Source organism: Passer domesticus, chromosome 27 (assembly GCF_036417665.1).
Source record: "Passer domesticus isolate bPasDom1 chromosome 27, bPasDom1.hap1, whole genome shotgun sequence".
Lineage (NCBI taxonomy): Eukaryota > Metazoa > Chordata > Aves > Passeriformes > Passeridae > Passer > Passer domesticus.
In genome coordinates this window covers 247619-267461 of record NC_087500.1, presented here as the reverse complement: position 1 = coordinate 267461, position 19843 = coordinate 247619, and the positions used below count along the sequence as shown (strand labels likewise).

Here is a 19843-nt window from a genome sequence, read left to right as displayed (position 1 = left end):
GTTGAGCATGGGAGCAATATGTCCTGGTCCTCTGGTATCCACAGCACCTTCCCAGCAGTTGTGGGCTGCTTGCCTGGAAAAATGCTGATGTCAGGTGATGATAAACAGTAGAGCTATGGGATTTTTATGCCTGTCACCAACCTTTAACAACTTTTTTCTTTCTTTTGGTAGCCCTTCGGTCACAACCAGTCACAACAGGATATTTTGCAGGAGAACACAATCCTGAAAGCTACTGAGGTGCAGTTCCCTCCAAAACCAGTAGTCACACCAGAAGCAAAGGTAAATCTGCTTGAGGGTTAGGCAGCACAGGCAGTTCCAGCCTCCTGATTTTCATAAAACCAGCAGGAGTCCTGTGTTTAATGCTCACCTATCACACAGTCATCAGTGGCTTTGCATGTCCCATCCTTGGAGGTGTTCAAGGCCAGGCTGGGTGGAGCTCTGAGCAGCCTGGTCTAGGGAAAGGTGTCCCTGCCCACGGCAGGGAGGTTGGAATGACATGAGCTATGACATCCTTCCAATCCAAGCCATTCTGTGATTCCATGATCGGTGCAGCTGTCAGGCTGAGCATTGAACACTGGGTGCCTCTGCCCATGATTCTCCTGGTCCAAAATGAGATTTAGTGCAAGAGCTGGGCTGTGTCTAGGGAAGGAATTTTGGCACTGGGGTTGTCACACTGGCCCTGCTCCCAAAGAATCAAAAGCTTCCTGTTTCTGTAGTAGAAACTAATTCTTGCTTTGGCTTTGGGGTGCTGCAGGCGTTCATCAGGCGGTGTCTGGCCTATCGAAAGGAGGACAGGATAGATGTCCAGCAGCTGGCCTGTGACCCCTACTTGCTGCCTCACATCCGCAAATCTGTATCCACAAGCAGCCCAGCTGGAGCTGCAATTGCATCAACCTCTGGATCATCCAATAACAGCTCTTCAAACTGAGACAGAGTAATAGGCCAAAAACTGCTTGAGAAACCGGCAAAAAGACTCAGAAACACCTTTGGAACAGAGGAATCCACAAGGGTCTCAAGAAACCTGTACCAGGTGCTTTTTTCTCTTGCTTTTTTCCATCCATAGAGCATGACAACATCAACTCTCATCAAGAAAGCCTTCAGCATCTAGGCCAAGCCATGTGGATAGGAGATGGCTTAAGGTTTATCCAGTCAGTGACCACAAAAGGGTGGCTGCTCTGAGCAAGGAGGGGAAACTCAAGAAAAAATACAAAAAGACATGGTTTCATGTACTGTGAACTTCTGAACATGCAGCCTTGGGGAATCCAGGACGCCGTGTGTGCTTCATATGAAGAATGTGGACTTTGGAAAAAGACTGGGCTAGTCCAGTGTTGATATTTAAACATTGTTCTTTTTCTTTTAATAAAGTTTAGGTAACATCTCCTTGAAAAGCTCGAAGCACCAAGGTTCAGCTGGGGATGGTATATGACTCTTTGCCCTTTGGAGGGGAAAAAAGTTGATCCTGCCTGTTCATGGCACTAGAGTTAGTGTTTTACCCCTAATTAATTTCAATTTTTTTAAAATAACAATTTTTTGGAAGAAAACAGTTTTCTGGTCTCAGTGAAACCCGTATTAGCAGGTTTGTGGCAGTGTCCATTCTGCAGCTGGTGCAGCTTTCTGCTCCTTTGGGATGGTCTCTTAGGAATGATTCACCTTCTCAGGAGGGTGGTGAAGCCCTGGGAGGACAGGCCTGCGTCATTCTATGATCAGAGTGAATCACAGCTCAGGCTGCCACAAGGTCTCAGCTGCTGCTTCATCACTCTGACAACAGTTGTACCGTTTTAATGTGTTGAAGTGCTGTTGTTTTTGCAAACCCAGCCCATCATGCTCATATTGCTCTCCACACTTGTGAGCCTGATCTTGGCTTGGCAGTCAGAGAGCAGGTGGAGATTGAAGCATGGCTCAGCTGTCACATCTGTGCCCACACAGCTCTCATGTTAGAGTGTTCTGAAGCTGAAGCCTTGTCTGCTCCTCTCTGTTGGGTGACTTGGCAGCAAAGCTTTCTCTCTCCCTCAACAATTTCAAACTTGCTGACTCATGAAACTTGCTGCCATCACTGCATCCGATTTCAGATGGCAGGGAATGAGATAATGTTCTTGAAAGCAGCAAACACCCTAATTATTGTCTCCCTCATGTAGACTGCATGGAGGGGTCTTGTACCTTCAGCTGGATCTGCCTGCTGTGAAATGGGAGCCTCCCACTCTTGCTTCCTTTTCCCTCCCACACAGAAGGAAAACTGAAAACACAAAAAGCGCAGCAATTGAACATGTGGCGGCCAGGCTGGAGTTCTCCTAACATGTGGTGGGTGTTCTTAGCCAGAAGTATTTAAAGATGCAGTGTCAAGGAGTAGGGTTTGTCCTGGGGTGGGGGGTGAGCCCTGCACTACTGCAGTTCAGGATGCTGGTTAAAAAACAAACCACCCTGTGTGCACTTCCCAACTCAGTCCCTGGACCACTGTGGGCTGGGGGATCCTTTGTGGGACAGCTCCAGGATTGTACCCACAACTGTGGCAGCCTGTGGGCTGTTTGGGTGATTCTGTCACCCCACTGGCATCTCGTGGCAAGTGCTGTTCTCTATCATGTGCACTCAGAACTGCCACTTGTCCGCCTTATTGTAAGCCATCATCTGCAAATACTGTGCTTAAACCTGATCAGGAACTTGTTAACAGAGAAATGGAGCAGTCTGTTGGAATTAAGCAACAGGCCAGGGAAGTGGAGAACTCTGCTGCTTTGATTTTTCTTACTATTTTTGTAGTGACTCTTGGGCTTTTAATTGGATTTACTCCCTTGCAGCTGCATTTAGGGTGGTGTCTAAACTGCTGTAGTGTTTTATACAAAGAACAGAAATACTGCATTTTTAAATTCTCAGCCATCCTCTCTTAGCCCTTTCCATGCCTGCTGCTCTAAGCCAGAAGTTAATTGTCCAGCAAGGAGCTTCAACATGTTTATTAAGCCTCTGTCAGGAGAAATCGGGGTTGGTGCTTCATCCCATTTTCCGAAACTGGTGATTTGGTATCTGTCCACATCGAGGAGAATTCTAAAAGGGTTTTTTTCTATCCTGGTCCCATTGTTTCTTGGCCATCCAGTGTGTGCATCTCTGTGGGTGTGATTAGTTTTGTGTCAAAAGCATTTATTCCTGCTGTGCGACACCCATTCAGGGCCAGGGGACAGTGACAGCTTTTTGGGGCTCATAGCAGGGAAGAACCCTGGTAGAATTCTGGCTGCAACACTTCCCTTGTTAAGATGGGTTTCACTTCCAATAACAGACCCTATTGCCACATTGTTCATTTACTTAAAGTGTATGAAGAATTTGTAACTTAAACCAGGCCAGACTGTTTTGGCTCTACCCAACAGATGAGATATGGATATTAAAATAAGTTTTAAGAAACTGATTTGCTTGGCTTTTACTGTTTTTCTGCCCTTGGCATTGGCATGAGCTCTCTTGCATGGGCTCCGCAGAGATGACACAAGACAGGATGAGGAAGGATGGAGGAAGGGTGTATTCCATAGCTCAGAGCAGTGAGATCTCTGCATCAGAGGGGGAATTGCTGAAAATCACTGAGTCAATTACTGGTATTGATCTTGTTCTGGAATATAAATTATAAAGCTGAGGTCGATTTGTCCCTCATTTCCTGTAGAATAGCAGCTGCCCTTTAGAAGCCATATATGTCGAGGACATAAAAAAACACCTTTTCTGTTGATGAAAATCTGTGGGTCACAACCCCCCATCCACTCCCTAGCCCATGGACACCCAAGTCTCAGTCACCCATAATAACCACCCTGAGCAGTGATGAAACTCTGCTCCTTTGATTTCTTGGGGCTGGGCTTTGTCAGCTTTACGAACGCAACAGAAAATGAAAAAGGATGGTGGTAGCTGAAAATGTTGAGTTTGTTTGTATCTGGAGTGGGGAGTGCTGAGGCCCTCTCTGTTCCTCAGATGAACAGTCACCAGGCCCCAGGTTACTCTGCAGACCTGACCTGACCTTCACGGTACCTGAAGTCAAACTCAGTGAGTGCAAGTGAAACCAAACATTGAGCGAGCTTGGCTCCCTCGCTGCTGCTGTGATTGATCATTTCCAGCCCCCTCTTCCAGTTCAGATGATGTGACACGGATTTGGGCCAGGAGAGGCAGCAATGGTACTTCAGCAGCATCATCATTGTCCTGCAGTGGGTAGGCAGGTGCCCACACGTGCAGGGACATGTGCAACAGCAGTCTCAACATGGGGACACACCTTGACACCCACAGGACCAAGATTCACCAAGGGGTTGCCTTACTGGATGCTTTGCCTCTTGCATTCGCAGTTGGGAGTCATGCTATAAACGAGCTTCCCCTCTGCTAAATGGGCCAGTCCCAGTTTATTTTGTGACCTGACAAACCCACAGTGTGAGCTTTGCAACTGCTGCCACTGTCTGCCTGGGATCTGCTGCTGGAGGATGCTGTTTTATGGTGCTACACAAGCTTGGCTCAAGCAGCCTTAAACTAAATCTTCCTAGTCACAGCTTGGAGGAGGACAGGAGACCTGGAGTGTGTGGAAGCCTAATTAGGCACAACCCTGACAGCCACCGAGCCTGGACCTAAACTTTGCTACCACATGCTGATGCATCTTTGCACCAAGGCACTGATTTTCCACAGCTGCACATGGCTCTCCCTGGCCCCAGTGCTGCCCTCAGGGGCAGTTGGGTGCCCCCTGGCCATCACCCTGGGTGGGGGCAAAAGGCCAAACAAACGCAGAGCAGCTCGGCCTCTGCTCGCTACATTCACACCCAGGAGCAGGCTCTTGCCCACAAGGACACTATTGTCTGTTCTGGGAGTGGGCCTGAGACACACCCCCATTCCATACTTTAGCTGCATGAGGGTGTGAAGGCCAGGAGAAGCTGCTGCGATGTGCTGATGGTGAGGAGCTGCATGATACCACCAGCTCCATGTTCTCTTCCCTGCTCCTCTGTGCTCCCAGCCTGCATCTCCTCCCGGGATGATGGGTTACTGTAGTCTTTCTTCTCTCTCCACCTTCAGCTGCAGCTTGTGTTTCGCTCACTCTGTTGCTACTCATTTCAAAACACAGTCAGTGGAGGGGTGGGTGGCTGAAGTGCTTTAAGCTGATTCAGGAAAGCCTGAAAATAGAGGTTATCCACCCTCTGCCCTGCTAGTGTGGGATGAGGCTCACTAGCCCCCAGGCAGCCTTGGCCAGGAACTGCTTTTCCATCCTCCCTGCTCGGGCTGCAGGGATGGTGCAGAGCTATGCCATGGTCCAAATGGAGTTAAAATATAGGGATGGAGATAAAAATGCAGGAATGCTGTGAGCAGCAGCAGGTTGAAGACAGGGAGATTCAGCCTCATGTTCAGGCCAGATCTCCCATTCGCCCTTGGGCTGCCCTGGGGAACACCAGCAGCAAAGTTACAAGGTGATTGGCTCTGCTTTGCATTCAGGGGAAGAAAAAATCCAGAGCTCTGCTCAGCCCTGTCCTCTCCCGACTGAAGGTTCTGGCTGTGTAGGAACCACAAGCACGCGCTGCCCTGTCGGCAACTGCATTGCTCTTGGCTCAGCTCCACATCAGGATCAGTACTCCAAACCTGCTTTGTTCAGCATTGGCTCATCCCAGCTCCCACTAACCCTGAAAATCCATGCACTCACACCCAAACCCAGGAGAGTGGCTGGGATTGATGCCAAAACCCCTCCAGGCTAAAGGAACTGGTGAGGCATGGAAGTGGAAGGGAACGTGCCCGTGGCTGTGAAGTAAGGCAGTGGCAGAGGTGGAAATGAAACACTCGGGGCCAACTGGATCGTGCTGCTCTTGCTGGAAAGGGCCAAGGAACAGGGTGAGATCTCTGCTCTGTGGTCCTATACCCACTTCTGGCAGGAGGAAGATGCTGTTCAGGATGTGCTGTCCTCACTACTCTCCATCTGCTTTCCCTCCCCACTCTGCAGTCCAGTTCTGCCAATTTGCTCTTGAATCATGCGGAGCAACTGTTTTTCTAAAAGGAAAATTTCTTGTAAATGGCTGGAATTCTCTCTCTGCCCCTTTCCGGGAGCCTTCCAGGAGAGGCCAGGCAGGAAGGAGAGGCAACAGGCTCAGAAGGCAGCACTTCTCTTTGGACAGCCCCCAGCCTTTTCTCGCCCCCGCAGCGGAAGGCCAGGATCTCAGCGCTGGTCTTCACAAGGCTGGAGCGCCCTGAAATTCCTCATGGCAGCTCCAAGTGAGCACATCTGGTTTTAATAAACTATTTGCAGCTTGAACTTGTCTGACTTTTCAGGGCTGCAGAAGACAGAGCAGCAAAGAGCTCCGAGAGCTGCTGTGTGGGGCGCCCACAAAGGGACCCCCTTTGCAGTGCTGGGAGACAGCAAATTTGGGAAGGAGGTCAGGGGGAATGAGGCTGACCAAGCATGTTAAGGGACCCTGGCAAAGCTCCATCTGCTCCTTGCAAGAGCCAAAGGGATGGTTGGGCTGGAGGCAGGGAAAGGGCCCTTCATTTTGGCCAGGATCCCTCTACTCGCAGCTGAGTGTTGAGGGGCTGATCCCAAACACTGCATTTCAGCTCCTGGGGGAGGAGCATGGGACAAAAACAGGAGGTGCCTCCTGACACTCCCTGCTTGGTGGAGCCTCAGCCACCAGCACTGAGACTGCTGTTGCAATGTTGAACCATAATGAGAAAACCAAACCCTCAGGGGCATCACTATGGGGCTCTGATGACAACCAACATGCCTGGGGCTGCGCAGGAGCTGAGCTCCTGCATGGTGTCCCCAGGCTTCTCCCCAAAGGGAAGGGTGCAAATGCAAAGCTTGGGGATGAGTCCCTTGCTGTTCCCCCATGGGATTCCCCACCAAACCTCACATCCCAGTGAGAGGATACCAATCACCCTTGCTGCCTGCCGTGCGAAGCCTGGAGCTTGGAGATTGAGGTGGACTGGCTGTTCCTGCCTGTCTCCAATAGAGAGAGCAACATGGCCACTCCCTGCTGCTGCTGCTGCCAGCATGGGGGAGAAGGAGCCAGCAGACGCCAAGACAGCCTCTTCCCCAAGCAGTGACCTCAGTGCACAGTGCCTGCCAGGTGGGTGTTGATCTTGGCCCAACCAGTCCTATTTGGGGCCAGAATGAGGCCAAGGTGGTGCTGAGCTGTTGGCAGAACCTGGCAAGTCCTGCTGGTCCCTCAAAAAGCAAAATCCCTGACACCAGAGTTCCCCAACAGCGGCTGCCCATACACAGAGCTTTGCTCTCCTGGAGCCCTCAGATCCACAGAGAACCATGGGCTGGGGGGAATACCTTTGGAAGAGTGCAACAGAGCAGGACATGCTGCCTCCCTGGTCGTATAATAAATAGACCCCTAGAACCTGTCAGTCCTCAGAAATGGCCAGACCTTTCCTTCAGAAAATTCTGAAGGCTACAATTGCTGTCCAGAGGTCCCCAAATCATTTCCTCTAATGCCTCTCATACAAGCAATCACCAAACGTGCCCCGTGACAGCCGCAAACTTAGGAAGCCATGGGGTGCCTCACTGCCACTGAGCACCCCAGCTCCAAATCCGAGGTTTCTCCCCCACCACTATGGTTGGGTCCCCCTCCACGTTGGTGACATATTTTGCAACTTGCTGAGCATCCTGACTGACCTGCTTTCACCCAAGTGCTCCTGACCTCCAGCCAAAGGCAGGCAAGTGGCTTGGATCTACCTCCAGAAATGTTTTTCAAACCTTCTGCAGAAAGACTTTCACTTGAGCCAATGCTGTTTCACCCCCTCCTACTGCAGTCCCACAACTGTGACCACTCCCTACATGGGATATTGCTCTGGCCAAAACACAGAGTTTATTTTTTCAATTAAATTACAAGATACAGATGCTTCAATCTGGAAATCAGCTACTGACACTGAGTATCCCAAGTTCAGGGTAAACCTGGGATAAGCCCATTGCTCCAAATCAATCTTCTGAGGCAAGGAGCTCTGCTGAGATTGTGGTCAGAGGTGCAGTTGGCCATCCCCTGCACTCAGCCATGTTCCCCTGTCCTTGCCTGGCAACAATTCATAGGGCCAGAGGGATCAGACAGCCTGGAAACGTTCCAAGAAAAAAACACATTTCCTCCTGATCCACTCTGCTGAGCAGAGACTCAAGTGGTACTAAACCGGATTAGGAAGAGAGTAGGTAAGGATCTGTTGGCCTGTGTTGAAGAAATTAATTAAGTGCTAATTATCTGCTAGTCACATGCAGCATAGGGGCCTCCAAGACACAGGATGAACCAGGCCAGGAAGCAGCACTGCTCCATGGGATCCAAAACCTTTTGACTCCAATATGTTCCTTCTTTTGGATGGGTTTAACTTCCTTGAAATGGATGTCAGGTTTGTCCAGGATGTGTGGAGGGTCCCAGTCATGGGACTTCACAGCCCCATCATGTCCAGCCACTGATGTCTCAGGAGGTGGCATCCCTCTGGAGTGGTCTCCAAGTTTTTGGGATAGGAGAGAGGATCTGGATGATTCCTTCCTTTCCTCTGGGCTGTCATGCTTGTTTCCTGTGGCAGCCATGGGGGCCAGCAAGGCCTTTCTCTCAGTGCTATTTCAATTAAAAAATAATCCCTGCTTTAGAAAAACCAACAGTCCAGATGCTGATGTGCTTAATTAGCCCCCCAGAGGGTTTGCATCCCCAAAGCCCATCCTGGCACCAGCCTGGAGGTCCTTCCTGCCTCACTGGGAAACAACAGATTCCTTCATTTTCTGAAAAACAGCCAAAATATGGCTGGCTCACACCCCTTCCTCACCCCCTCCGGGGTTTGTGCTCTTGGTGCCAGATCCTGCTCCCTGCTCAAGGGAGCTCTGCCATCAGCTTGGTCTCCTCGAAGCATCATCTCCCCTGAATCTGTATGGCAGAGTTTGTGTTTCAAGGGCTGACTGACCTTCCCTGCACTGCTCAGATCCCAGGAGAGTTTGAGGAGGTGGGGCTTCTACAGACTGAGGGATGCTCCCACAAGAATGGGCACCATGACCATCATCCAAATACACCAAATGGATATAAGAAGCCAGAAATATGCTAACTTCCAGTGTTTTCCATGTATACTGCCTTCTTTGGGTGGCTTTTGTGGCCATGGAAGTGTTTGTTTGTTTGTTTTTTTTCTTTTTGGGGTTTTGTTTGTTTGTTTTGGGTGGTTGATTGGTTGGGTTTTTTGTTTGTTTTTTGTGGCCTGCTGGAGTGGAGGTGTGAAAATAAAAGTTTTAAAGTTCTTTAAAAGTTTTTAAAAGCCTTTTATGTTCAGCTTCTGGATGTGGAGCCTACATTGGATATTGTGTATGTTCTTTGTCTCATGCCCTAAGCAGAGCACCAGAAGCTGGAGAGCTACACCAGCACCCCATGACTGGAGGTACTGGGCTTGTGGTGGAAGGTGCAGTGAGCCATGTCCAACTTCAGCATCCTCAGCTGGACTGGGAGCTGCCTAGCTTTGTGCCACAGGATCCAGCTGGGCCAGCTGCGCTTGGAATGAGATAACTGCCGGGCATCCAGAGGCGCAAGTGACGATGTGTGGTGGGAGCTCAAGGCAGCCCTTGGCTCCTCTCCCGGGAGAGGTGGGTTCCCACGCTGAGGACCCGCAGCGGGACCCGACGCGGGACCGGCGGCATCTGCCCCACAGCCTCCGCCCCGCACCGGGGCATTGCGACCACCGGGGTGTGGAGAAGGCTGCATGGGCACTGTGCTGGGGGAGCCAGGCATCCCCGAGCGTCTGCAGGGATGCCCTGGCCAGGCTGGGTTTCGTTTCTGCCACTCCCCCTCTTCATCCCCGGACCCCCCGTCCCAGCGATGCGCTGCAGCGGGCGGAGCCCCCCCGGGCTCGGGCCGCGCCGCCGCTGGGCCGGGCCCCGGTCTGCTGACGCAGTGTCTGAGCCCGGCGAGCACGCTTCGTTTTTTTTTCTTATTTTATTTTGTAACATTCTCCCCCCCCTTTCTTTCCCTCCCTTTCCCGCTCGCGTCCCTCCTCCTCCTCCTCCTTCTCCCCCTCCCCTCAGCCCCCTCCCCGTCCGCGATCGGGGCCCGAGCGGAGCGGAGCGGAGCGGAGCGGAGCGGAGCGGGCAGCGCCGGGGATGGGGCGCGGCTCGGCGGGAGCGCGGCCCGTGTGCTCCCTGCGGTGCCCCCCTCTCCGCGGCCCCCTGTGCTGCCTCCTCGGGCTCCAGCTGGTGCTCGGCGCTGCGCACCCAGGTGGGACCGCGCTCTCCCTCCGTCCCTCCCTCCACTTTCCCGAGTTTTCTTATCGGGAGGAAAAGGGGGGCGAGGAGCCAGACCTCGTCGAGGAGCCAGACCGGGGCTGGGGACGCCCCCCAGTCCGGGCTCCCCCGGGTGGGGGTGGCGGGACCCCGGCGGCGGCGCGCAGGGCGGGGGGGCCGCCTCGCTCTAACGCGGGTCACATAGCTGTGGCTTATTTCCTCGCGGAATGTTTTATTTGCTTTTACTACGGTTTGTTTTACTCCATCCTCTCCGGTCCTGGCGCCTTCCGCCGCGTTTTGTTTTCTCCATTTTGGTCGCGCCGTGTTTTCTTCCCGTGCCGCCGCGTTTTCACTCCCTTTTATCACTGTTGAGTTTAACTCCCCGCGCCGAGCGGCCACGCAGCGCCGGCCGAGGCGGCGGAAACGCTTCTGCGGCCGCGGGGGAGGGCAGGGGGGCTCCGGGGCCGGGGGCGGCCGGCGGCTCGCTGCGCTCCGCAGCCCGCTCCAGCCCTTTGTCTCTCCGGGGAGGGCAGTTCGCGGAGCGGGAGGTCGGGAAGCAGCCGAAGGGGTTTGTTGGAGCTTGCCGCTCTCTCCCATCCTGACCCACTCCCCTCTCCCGATGTGTTAATTTTATGAAAAAGATTTTCATAAAGTCTTTTACTGATAGGATCGGGGCCCGAGTGGGTATTTGCAAACTTTTTTGTTGTTTTTTTTTTTTTCTAGTAAGTCTTCACAATAAAGTCAACGGGTTGTATTTTACCTTTTTTTAACCTTCTGAAGGCACCATGAGCCTGACACTGGAGGCTCCTCTGCATGGCCCCTGAAATTGCCGTTTGAGACCCTTTTCATGCCGGGACAGTCTAGCCTAGAACTGAGGAACTGCTTTTGGGGCTTCCTTGAATTATTTTGGCTCTATTCAGGAAATTTTAAGATTTGAAAAGAAAGCAAAATTGGCTACTTTTACCTAAAAATAACAACTGTAATCCCTTGGCCTATTTTGTCAGAGCACATTTAGCAAATCCAGAGCAGATTTGGAAGTGGCAGCATAGGAAGACACTGATCCCCTCCCCCATCTCCCCTTGCCCCTCCAGGGCTTTCCCCTCTCCCTTCAGTCTCCCAGTGCCTTGGGGCTGAGATGCCTCACTCAAGGGGCAAACATGTGGTCATGGACTTGATGACAGTGGGCAGCAATCCCATGCCAAGCAAAGGGTTGGTTCTGGGATCAGAGGAGAAACTGGAAACTGCTTGGCTGGGAGATGGAGAAAGTAGAAAGCAATGGGAAAGGAGACCCCTGCATCCTGGGGCACTTGGAAGAGCGGTCAGGGTTTGCTGCTGTGTGTAGACATCTCAGCTGGACTTTTCACAGCTGAATTCCTGTTAGACCTCCCCATAATTTACTTGAGGGCCGTGAATTCCTCCTTCTGTGGGCTTTTAGGGGGTTATTTCATTTCAGCAAGGTTTTGCTACCTTTACAGGCTGTTTCATCCCAAAAAATGTCAGTGGGATCCAAGTCTGGCAGTTCGAGGACAGAGGCACCTCTATCCCGGCCGTGGGGCGGGAGCGGTGGCAGCCGCCGACCCCATGCCGGGCCTGGGCGAGGAACAAGGCAGCTTTCAGCGGCCGCCAGCCCACAGGGCCATGTCACTCATGCCTTGCTGGTGCTGAGCACCCTCAGCTCTTTCTCCTCCCCATCCCCATTTTCAGCTCCTTCTGCCCTGTGTCCGTCCTGCTTTGGGCCTGGTGGATGAAGGGGGCAGAGGATGGTGCCAATGTAAGTGCCACATCCAGGATCCCCCAGCACCAGCCTGCATTGCAGCTCAGAGAGGATCCTTACTGGGAGTTTGGGATCAGGTTGGAGTAGTCCTAAGAGTTCCTTGTTCCCGAGGACACTTTCAGTGCGGGCCAGCCCAGCAGACAAGCATTGATTCCCTGGGGAGCTCTTGCTTCTTTGAGAGGTTTGTGCCAAACCCTTACCTCCAGGACAGCCAGAAAGGCAGAGCAGAGCTCTTGGCCGGAGGCTTGGGGCAGTTCACCCATCTGTGCAGCATTGTGTGGGCATCCACATACCTTCTCAGGGAAACTGAGGCAGCAGCTCCCATCCTGCCATGGCTGCAGGCAGGACAAGCTCCTTGTCTCAATGCCAGGACTTGGTGCTAGATCGACTTCCCAGTTATCCAGTGTTCTGTGGGGCAAAAGAGAATGCAAAAGGGACCTGGAAAGAATTTACAGCCTGTAGAGCAAACAGAGCAGCCTTTACATGAATTTCCCCCCCCATTTTCCCCTTCCTAATGGAAATAGCGTGTTGCATGGCAAATGCAGCCCCAAGAAATTATATCTCGATCTTCTTCAGACTGTTTGGGAGTGGGAAAAGGTGTCAGAGGTGTTAGCTTTGCTGCTGGAGCTTGGCAGGGCACAAGGGACTGGCGATCTCACCTCCCCACCATCTGCAGCTACAGCAGCCACTGGGACGTGGCAGCAGGGTTGGGGATGGTGCTTGTGCAAGAATGACAAGAGTGAAAAGAGATTTAATTTAACCTTCCATGCAAAACTGTTCAACTGCAAAATGTCTCCTTCCCCTAAAGCCACTCAGCTGGTGTGGGGACCCCAGGTGGTTTCCCATGGGGAGGTGCTCCTTGACAGCATGTGCAAAGGCATTTTCAGGCATTGAGGTCGTGGTGATGGTTAAAGCCACGTTGCAGATTTTTCTCTCTGGTTTCATTTTCTCTCTGGCTGGATTTTTCACCTTTCCCTGCAGGCAGAGGCACTCTCCTTAAGTATTACTTCCTTAAGTGTTTTCCAAGGAAACATTTTGCCCCAAAATCAAAGCAAATGTGTGCTGAGGGTCTTATCATCCCTCTGTACTAAATAATGTTTTCCAGATGATAAATCCATCACAAGAGGCTCTGGTCCCATTGCCTCAGTGGGTGCTTGGAGCAGGGAAGGGAAGGCTTTGGTCCAGCTCTGCCAGAGGTCCCAGTGTTACACACTAGACCATCAAGCCCTGCTCAGCTCCATGAATGTGGCTGGATCTTGGGTGGGAGGGGGAGTGGTAGCTGCCCTCCCACCCACTCCAGCCCAGCCTAAGCCAGCATTTCCTGAAGGGTTGTTTAAGCAATTTGTAAAATTTGGTTCTTCACGTGCAGTGAGGAGCAGGATTTTAAATAATCTGAACTGTGCACAGCTCACACAGCATCAACATTTTTCTCATTCCTAAGATTGTTTGGAGCCCAAAAGAGACCCACACAGATGCTCTTGTTCTTAAAGAGCCCATCTGTAATTTCTTAAGGATTAGAAGATGATTAGTGGATTGACTTGCAAATTCCTGGGAGCACTCTTTAGTCTGGGAGCAAAGGTTTGGTGGTTTCAAGGGTATTTTCCAGTCTAATTTCCATCCCACTGCTCAGTCCTGCACTGCACTTCGTGATGTCACAATAGGGATGCATATGGGATTTTCCATGTAAAATAGCCTTGTTTGCAGGATGGTGCATAGGTGGAATGGACAGACTGAGCTTTTCCCATTTCTCCATCTGAATCCCGACACAGCAACTTGGGGCTCTGTAGTAAAGACCCCATTACCCCAGTAATGCCTGGTCTGGAGGTGCTGGGCATGAGGCAGACAAAGGGCAGCCAGTGGGAAGTTCCATGGTAAATATAATTTTAATTAAAAAAAAAAATAAATATATATATATGTGGGACACCAGAGACTGCCCCTGGTAAGTGTGAATGTTCTTGGGTTTGGTGAATAGTGGTGTCCCTATCCAGAGACAGTGATACCACTGCTCAGGAAAGTATCATTAGGAGTGGTACTGGAAAAACAAGGGAGGAGAAATCTATGGATCTTTCATCGTTTTGGGGGGAGTTTCTTTAGTAGTTCTGAAATATTTGATAAGTCCTCTGCCAACTGTGCCACCTTGTCTATGAGGACATGTCAGAGCTGTCCTGCACGTGATATCACACCACTGGCCATTTTGCTGTCCAGGGGTCTGGTGTGCTGGTGGTTTAAGGAATGGGAACAGTCAGAGGATCTGGGGCCAGAGCAGTGCTCAGGGGTGAGTGTTTTACCACTGTGTCCTGGGAAAGAGCCTTTGCCTCTCCCACTGTGTTCTTGGTGGAATCCATTGCACTCCTCCATCCTGGCTGGAACCTATTCAATGGATAGTGCTGCCTTGATCTCCCTGTGTTCCTTGGGAGTCAGAACCTCCAGATGGATGCAGCTGCTGCAGGGCTGGAGCCTGGGCCAGGTCAAAGGAGAAATTGGGGAAAATTTCCATCCTTCTATCCTTTGCTGGGTACCGGAGGGCAGATTCTGGAGCTGTTGTCTCCTTTGTGGCCACTGCTGTGGTGAGTCCCTTGGGCTGCCAAGGGACAAGCATCCCTTCTGGAATGCATTCATTCATCTGTCACCCAGGCAGCGTGCTGGGAGAATGGGCTTCTTAATGTCTGCAGAGAGACTGAAGTGAAGTATGGGGCCCCTTTCCAAAATCTTTGTGAGAGAGCAGGAGTGAGCAGGGTGGTGGGTAGCCATCATCACTGTAGCCAAGTAAGGGGCTCATCACATACAGCTCCCACCATATAAACAGCAGCTTCTCTCTGTCTGCTGGGCCAGCCAAGAGGAGTTTCTCAGCTCCAAGTGCACATCCAGCTTCTCCATACCCCCAACCAGACTGTCAGACACTTCACTTCCTTTTTTGTAGCAAGAGGTCTTAACTCCCTGAGGTCTGTTTTTAAAACAAAACAACAACCACCCTCTTTTATTCTGGAACTTGGCTTGGAGCACCCAGAGCTGCTTCTGGCAAGTCTGGCCCCAGCCAAGCCTCAGGGTTGTGCTGTGCTGGGGGATGCTGTGGGATGTTGGGCATCATTGCTCATTTGCTGTAAACCTCTAATTTAGGAGCATCAGGGTTGGGGGTTGTGTCTCCTCTCAGCTCTGGAGACGGGACTGGTGCCTTTCCTGAGCCAGACGTGTCCTGGGCCTGCCGGAATGGCTGCATTTCCTTCCCCTTTATTTTTTTTTAGTCTGAAGTTCCTCTCTAAGTAGTTTCATGGAGTTACTGATGCCAGAAGCAGCTGGGGAGAGCTGTGATGTCCCTCCTGCAGGCTAGGAATGCTCTTGTGTCGTGTGGTCGCTGGCAGCAGGGATGGTCCAGCTCTGGTGTTGGGAGCTCCCATGGGCACAGCTTTTGTCACTGTTTCCCATTCCCAGCCCACAGAAGGATGCACAGGCCTCCTTCCTTTGGCCAAAAATTGATGCTCTTCATGGCAGTGGCTGTGCTTTTTACTCTTCTCCACACCAAGACTGTAAGCATCAGCCATGCCCGGGCTGACTGCTGGACCTGGGCTTTGCTGGGAACTTCTCTCCAGAAAGGGGATTTTCCTCCAGAGGAATAATTTGTCTAGTAATGTGAAATTCAAGATGGAGTTGGGACTTTTCTGTGACCCTGCTGTATCCCTCAGCAGAAATGGCTGGGCATGGTGAGGGGCAGTCCTGGAGTCCTGCCGTCCCAAATGTCACTGGAAGGTGAATTGTTGGGCTGGTCTCTCCCCATTCCAGCAGTTCCTTCTCTTCCTCAGGGCTGTGCAGGCTAGGCCTAGCTGAGGCTCTGTCAGGTGAAACTCTCCTGTATTCCACGAGCAGTGATTTTTGGTTCTTTGTGGAGTCCCAAAATGGCTTGGGTTGAAAGGGTACTTAAAGACCATCTCCTTCCACCCTCTGCCATGGGCAGGGACACCTTCCACCAGTATGGACTGCATCTAACCAGGCCTTGGACATTCCCAGGGTGGGAAAGCCACAGATTCTCTGGGCAACCTGTGCCAGGGCCACTCCACCCTCACAGGAAAGGATTTCTTCCCAATGTGCCATCTAACCCCGCCCTCCTCCAGCTTCAAGCCACTGTCCTGTCACTCCAGGCCCTTGTCCAAAGTCCCTGTCCAGCTCTCCTGGAGCCCCTTTAGGCACTGAAAGGGGCTCTAAGGTCTCCCTGGAAACTTCTCCAGGCTGAACATCCCCCGCTCTCCCAGCCTGTCTGCATTTTTTGGTCATATTTTTCTGTGTTTTTTTTTTTTTTTTTTTTTTTTTTAAATTCCAGGGGAAGTTTTATTTGCTGCTGATCTTTCCCCTGTACTTGGTGCATCCCCACCATGTTTATTGTGAATGAGTTCCTGGTTCCTGCAGTTTTTCACTCATTGGTGCCATGTGGGTTTCAGAGCCACTGCTCACCCTTGGGCTGCAAAAATGGGGTGAAAAGATGGTGGTTTGGACTAGGTGGCTTGGGGCTGCTGTGCCCTGTCTGCTGGCAGGTGAGACACATTACATGAGGATATTAAGGCTGAAATGGGGATTCCTTTGCACCTTCCAAGTGAAGGGTGGGTTTCTTGCTGTAGGATGTTACAGGTAAAAGCTTTTCCTGGGCTCACAAATCCAAATGAAGGTGTTAGTAAGCACAGAGGTCTGCAGGCCCTGAGGGAGCTCATGAGTCTCGGAGTGCCAGTGGAGCCCTGTTTGCTGGAGTGGCTAGGGCGCCTTGTGGGCTCCAAGGCTTTGCTGCCTTTACCCTCTAGGCTGGAGCAAATCATACCCATCGTGTGTCTGCAGCACAGGAACCTCCGAGAGGGATCCATCCCTGTGCCTGCAAGTGTGTTCAGCCTCCTGCACAAGCAACTTGGAGCTGTATTTTTGCTGTCCCAAACCTCGCAGCGCTGACAGGTTTGGGACAGCATTTGCTTTCAGTTGTAACTGAAGCCAGAACCCTGGAGCTGCTCCAGTCCAGGATAACTGGGGCCGGAGTCCTTTCTTGAATTTGCTCCCTGATGGTGATAGGAGGGTGACAAATGCAATGGAGCAAGGATGCTCTGGGTGTTGTGGGTGGCTGAGCTGGAATGTGCTTGGGGCTCGGTGATACCAAAGATGCCCATCCATGCTGTGCTGTAGGGTTTTTCTGTCCGCTGTCCTTGTGGCCTCTTTCATCTGGTGCTGTCCACAGTCCCCAAAATTGCTGAAAGTTTGTTAAGTTTTCCATATTTGCTTGGAGGTGATAAAGCTGTTGTGGGATGGATTGAGCTGAGTTCCTTCAGTTCAGGCTTCCTGCTGGCCAAGAACTTGCTTTTTTTGAGTAAGAAAAAGAACCTGGAGCCAGCACAGGGTGTAAAAGCTCCCTTGAGGGCTGCCTCAAAAGATGGCAGCTACTCCATCCCTGCAGTGTTCAGCCACCAGTGCCAAGGACAATTTCTCCTGTGGTGCTCAGGCATGAGCACCCAGTATTTCCCACATGGGTGAGGAGAATGTTTCTGCTGGCAGAGCCAGTGTCCTGCTTTCAGTCCTAGTTCCCCCTGTCCCCACCATCACACTGCTGTGTAGCACCAGCTGCTTTCCATGATCCCACTAGTAGGCTGAAGGCAGCATCCTCGTGGCTGCATGGCTGGAGCAAGACACCATCCTTGATGGAAGTGTGTGGGATTTTGCTTTGCTTTCACAAGTCCTCCGCAGAGGAGGAGGACCAGGATGTGATGGGTCAGAGCTGCTCCAAGCTTGCCCTGCTCAAAAGAGGGAGGATGCAGGAGGGAGAGACAGAGCATGCTAATACCAGCCCTGGTTTAGTTTTGGTGATTCCAGGCAGAGCATCCAGCAGGATTGCATTTTCCAGTGCTCTTTGTCCTGTGCCAGAGGACAGCTCCTCTTTGGGAAGGATCTTCAGGTGTTGATGTAGGTGGGTTTGCATAACTGGGGGGCGTTTGGAAAGCTCTGCCTGTGTGATTTCAGATCTTCAGGTGGGTACCAAAACCTGAGGAACATCTCTGAAAGGAGTCAGCCATACTGTGCCGTGGCTACTGAGGGCAGTGAAGGAGAGCAGGCCCTGGAAGGGACGGGGACATTCCCAGTCCCTTTGGGATGCTCCTCTGGAGCCACCTCCTACAAGGACTGGGTTTGCTCTGCAGAATACCATCTTGAGAAAAGGGATTCATTGATCCCAACGTGTCTCCTCCTACCCAACTACACATCTATCCTGGGGTCAGGAATGCTGAATGCTCCTTTCAGTACCCAGCAGCTTGTCCAAGCACCACTGCCAATGTCATGGACACCATGGACCCAGTCAGTTCCAAATTCCGTAGAAATAAGGGAAAGAAAGGTGTATTTCTGATGAAGCACAGCTTTGCTGCCTTGTGTTGAGCTCATGCGGGTCATCCCCCCAGCTCCTCCCCAGCAGTGCACAGCGAGCGGTTTTGCTGGAAGAGCTGGGGGTGGTGCCAGGGCTGAGCTGGTGCTGGAGCTTTGCTGTTCCTCCATGGCCCAGCAGACACTGGGGACACACACTGCATGGCCTCTCCTGCCTTCTTTGAGCCAAGGGGCTGAGCTGCTTGCAGCATGCAGAGGCTGCCCAAATCCCATAGCCTATAATTTCCTGCATCCAGCTCTTCCTCATTTTACTCTTTTTAAAGTAAAATGGTATTTTGTGCTTCTCTGGCCCCAGGCCTGCCCCCTCCAGTCTGGATGGCTTCCTTGAACATGGTGCCACTGCACGACCACTGGTGAGTGTGGCCCTTGCATGGTGCTGCTGCCAGCCCCAGTGCAGCACTGAGCACCTGACACTGATTCCTGAGCTGCTCCAGGGCTTTTCCAACTCATTATTATTTTTTTCTTGCAAGACAGGGCTCACAGGTGTCCTGTTGCTGATGCTCTCTGTGATAGAGCAGCATCTTTTCTGTTCTAAGGAGCAAAGGACTGGTGTTTGGCTCCTTGCAGAGGAGCCACTGTGGCATCAGGCCCCAGGGAGGCCTCATCCTGCTCCATGGGGTCACAGCACTGATGCTACATCACCCAAACCTGCTTAAAGACCCCCATAGCTCTGGTGCTGGAAGGGCTTCACTGCCCTCTCTGTAGGTGGGAAGGGGAAAGCAATGGGCTGGGTGTGGCATGGGTGGTGCTGGCATGGGGAGAAGGTGTTTGGTGGGAGATGAGTTGGTCTCCCACTGTGTAGGTCGGGATCAGGCCAGTTCCAGCTGGAGAAACACCAGCACCAGCTTAAGGAGCCTGAGCTTCGGCCAGCCAGAATTAGCCCTGTCTAGATTTTTGCTTATTTTCTCACTTGCCATGATTTAAAAAATATTTTCAGTGAAATTAAATGTTTCCTTTAAATTAAATAAAGCCCCGCCAACAAGCTTCACTTTTGTTCATCATCAAAAAAATGTCATCTAGGCTGGAGAAGGGGCCTCTGACATAATTTCGGACACAAAGCTGGGTCAATGCTGGAACTCCCAGAAGAAATGGGGATGCCTGTCCTGTCTTCCTCCACTTCTTTCTTCCTTTCATACACAGGGCAGAGAAGTTCTGTGAGCCAAGATGTTTGTTGCTTGAATGTGCAGGAGCTGTCTGCAACAGCAGGGCTGGGGCAGGGTGAGGTTGTGGGGAAATAGTAAATGAAAACCTTTTCAGCCCAAAAAATTCATACAATGGCAAAAAACCAAAGCAAACCAAAGCTAAATATAGTGGGGCCCGTGAGTTCACTTGGACTTCTGGTGAATGTTTGTGGTGAATCTTTGTTTTATAACAAAGAACAACAAAAGTGGTGGTGTTGATGTGGTGCTTTAGGAAGATTCTTGCTGGGGTATTGGGGTAAGAAGAGACAGTGACAAGCCCTGAGGTAGCTTTTTAGCTTAGAAGCATTCATTTGAAGAAATAAAATG

General features: G+C 51.6%; 2 protein-coding genes across 16 annotated transcripts in view; both read left to right on the top strand.

The window, feature by feature from the left end:
• TLK2 (tousled like kinase 2) overlaps positions 1-3388 on the top strand; it is a 56864-nt gene extending 53476 nt beyond the window's left edge. For all 15 annotated transcript variants that reach the window (XM_064399933.1, XM_064399943.1, XM_064399939.1 and 12 more), the window contains 2 exons: positions 172-279; positions 755-3388. In XM_064399933.1, coding sequence (XP_064256003.1) covers positions 172-279; positions 755-928 — 282 coding nt within the window. In that variant the 3' untranslated portion in view covers positions 929-3388. The remainder of the gene's footprint in view (positions 1-171; positions 280-754) is intronic.
• Positions 3389-10013: 6625 nt separating this feature from the next.
• Positions 10014-19843, top strand: part of MRC2 (mannose receptor C type 2) — a 28548-nt gene continuing 18718 nt past the window's right edge. The window contains exon 1 of the mRNA XM_064399642.1: positions 10014-10160. Within this exon, the coding sequence (XP_064255712.1) occupies positions 10046-10160 (115 nt within the window). The 5' untranslated portion in view covers positions 10014-10045. The remainder of the gene's footprint in view (positions 10161-19843) is intronic.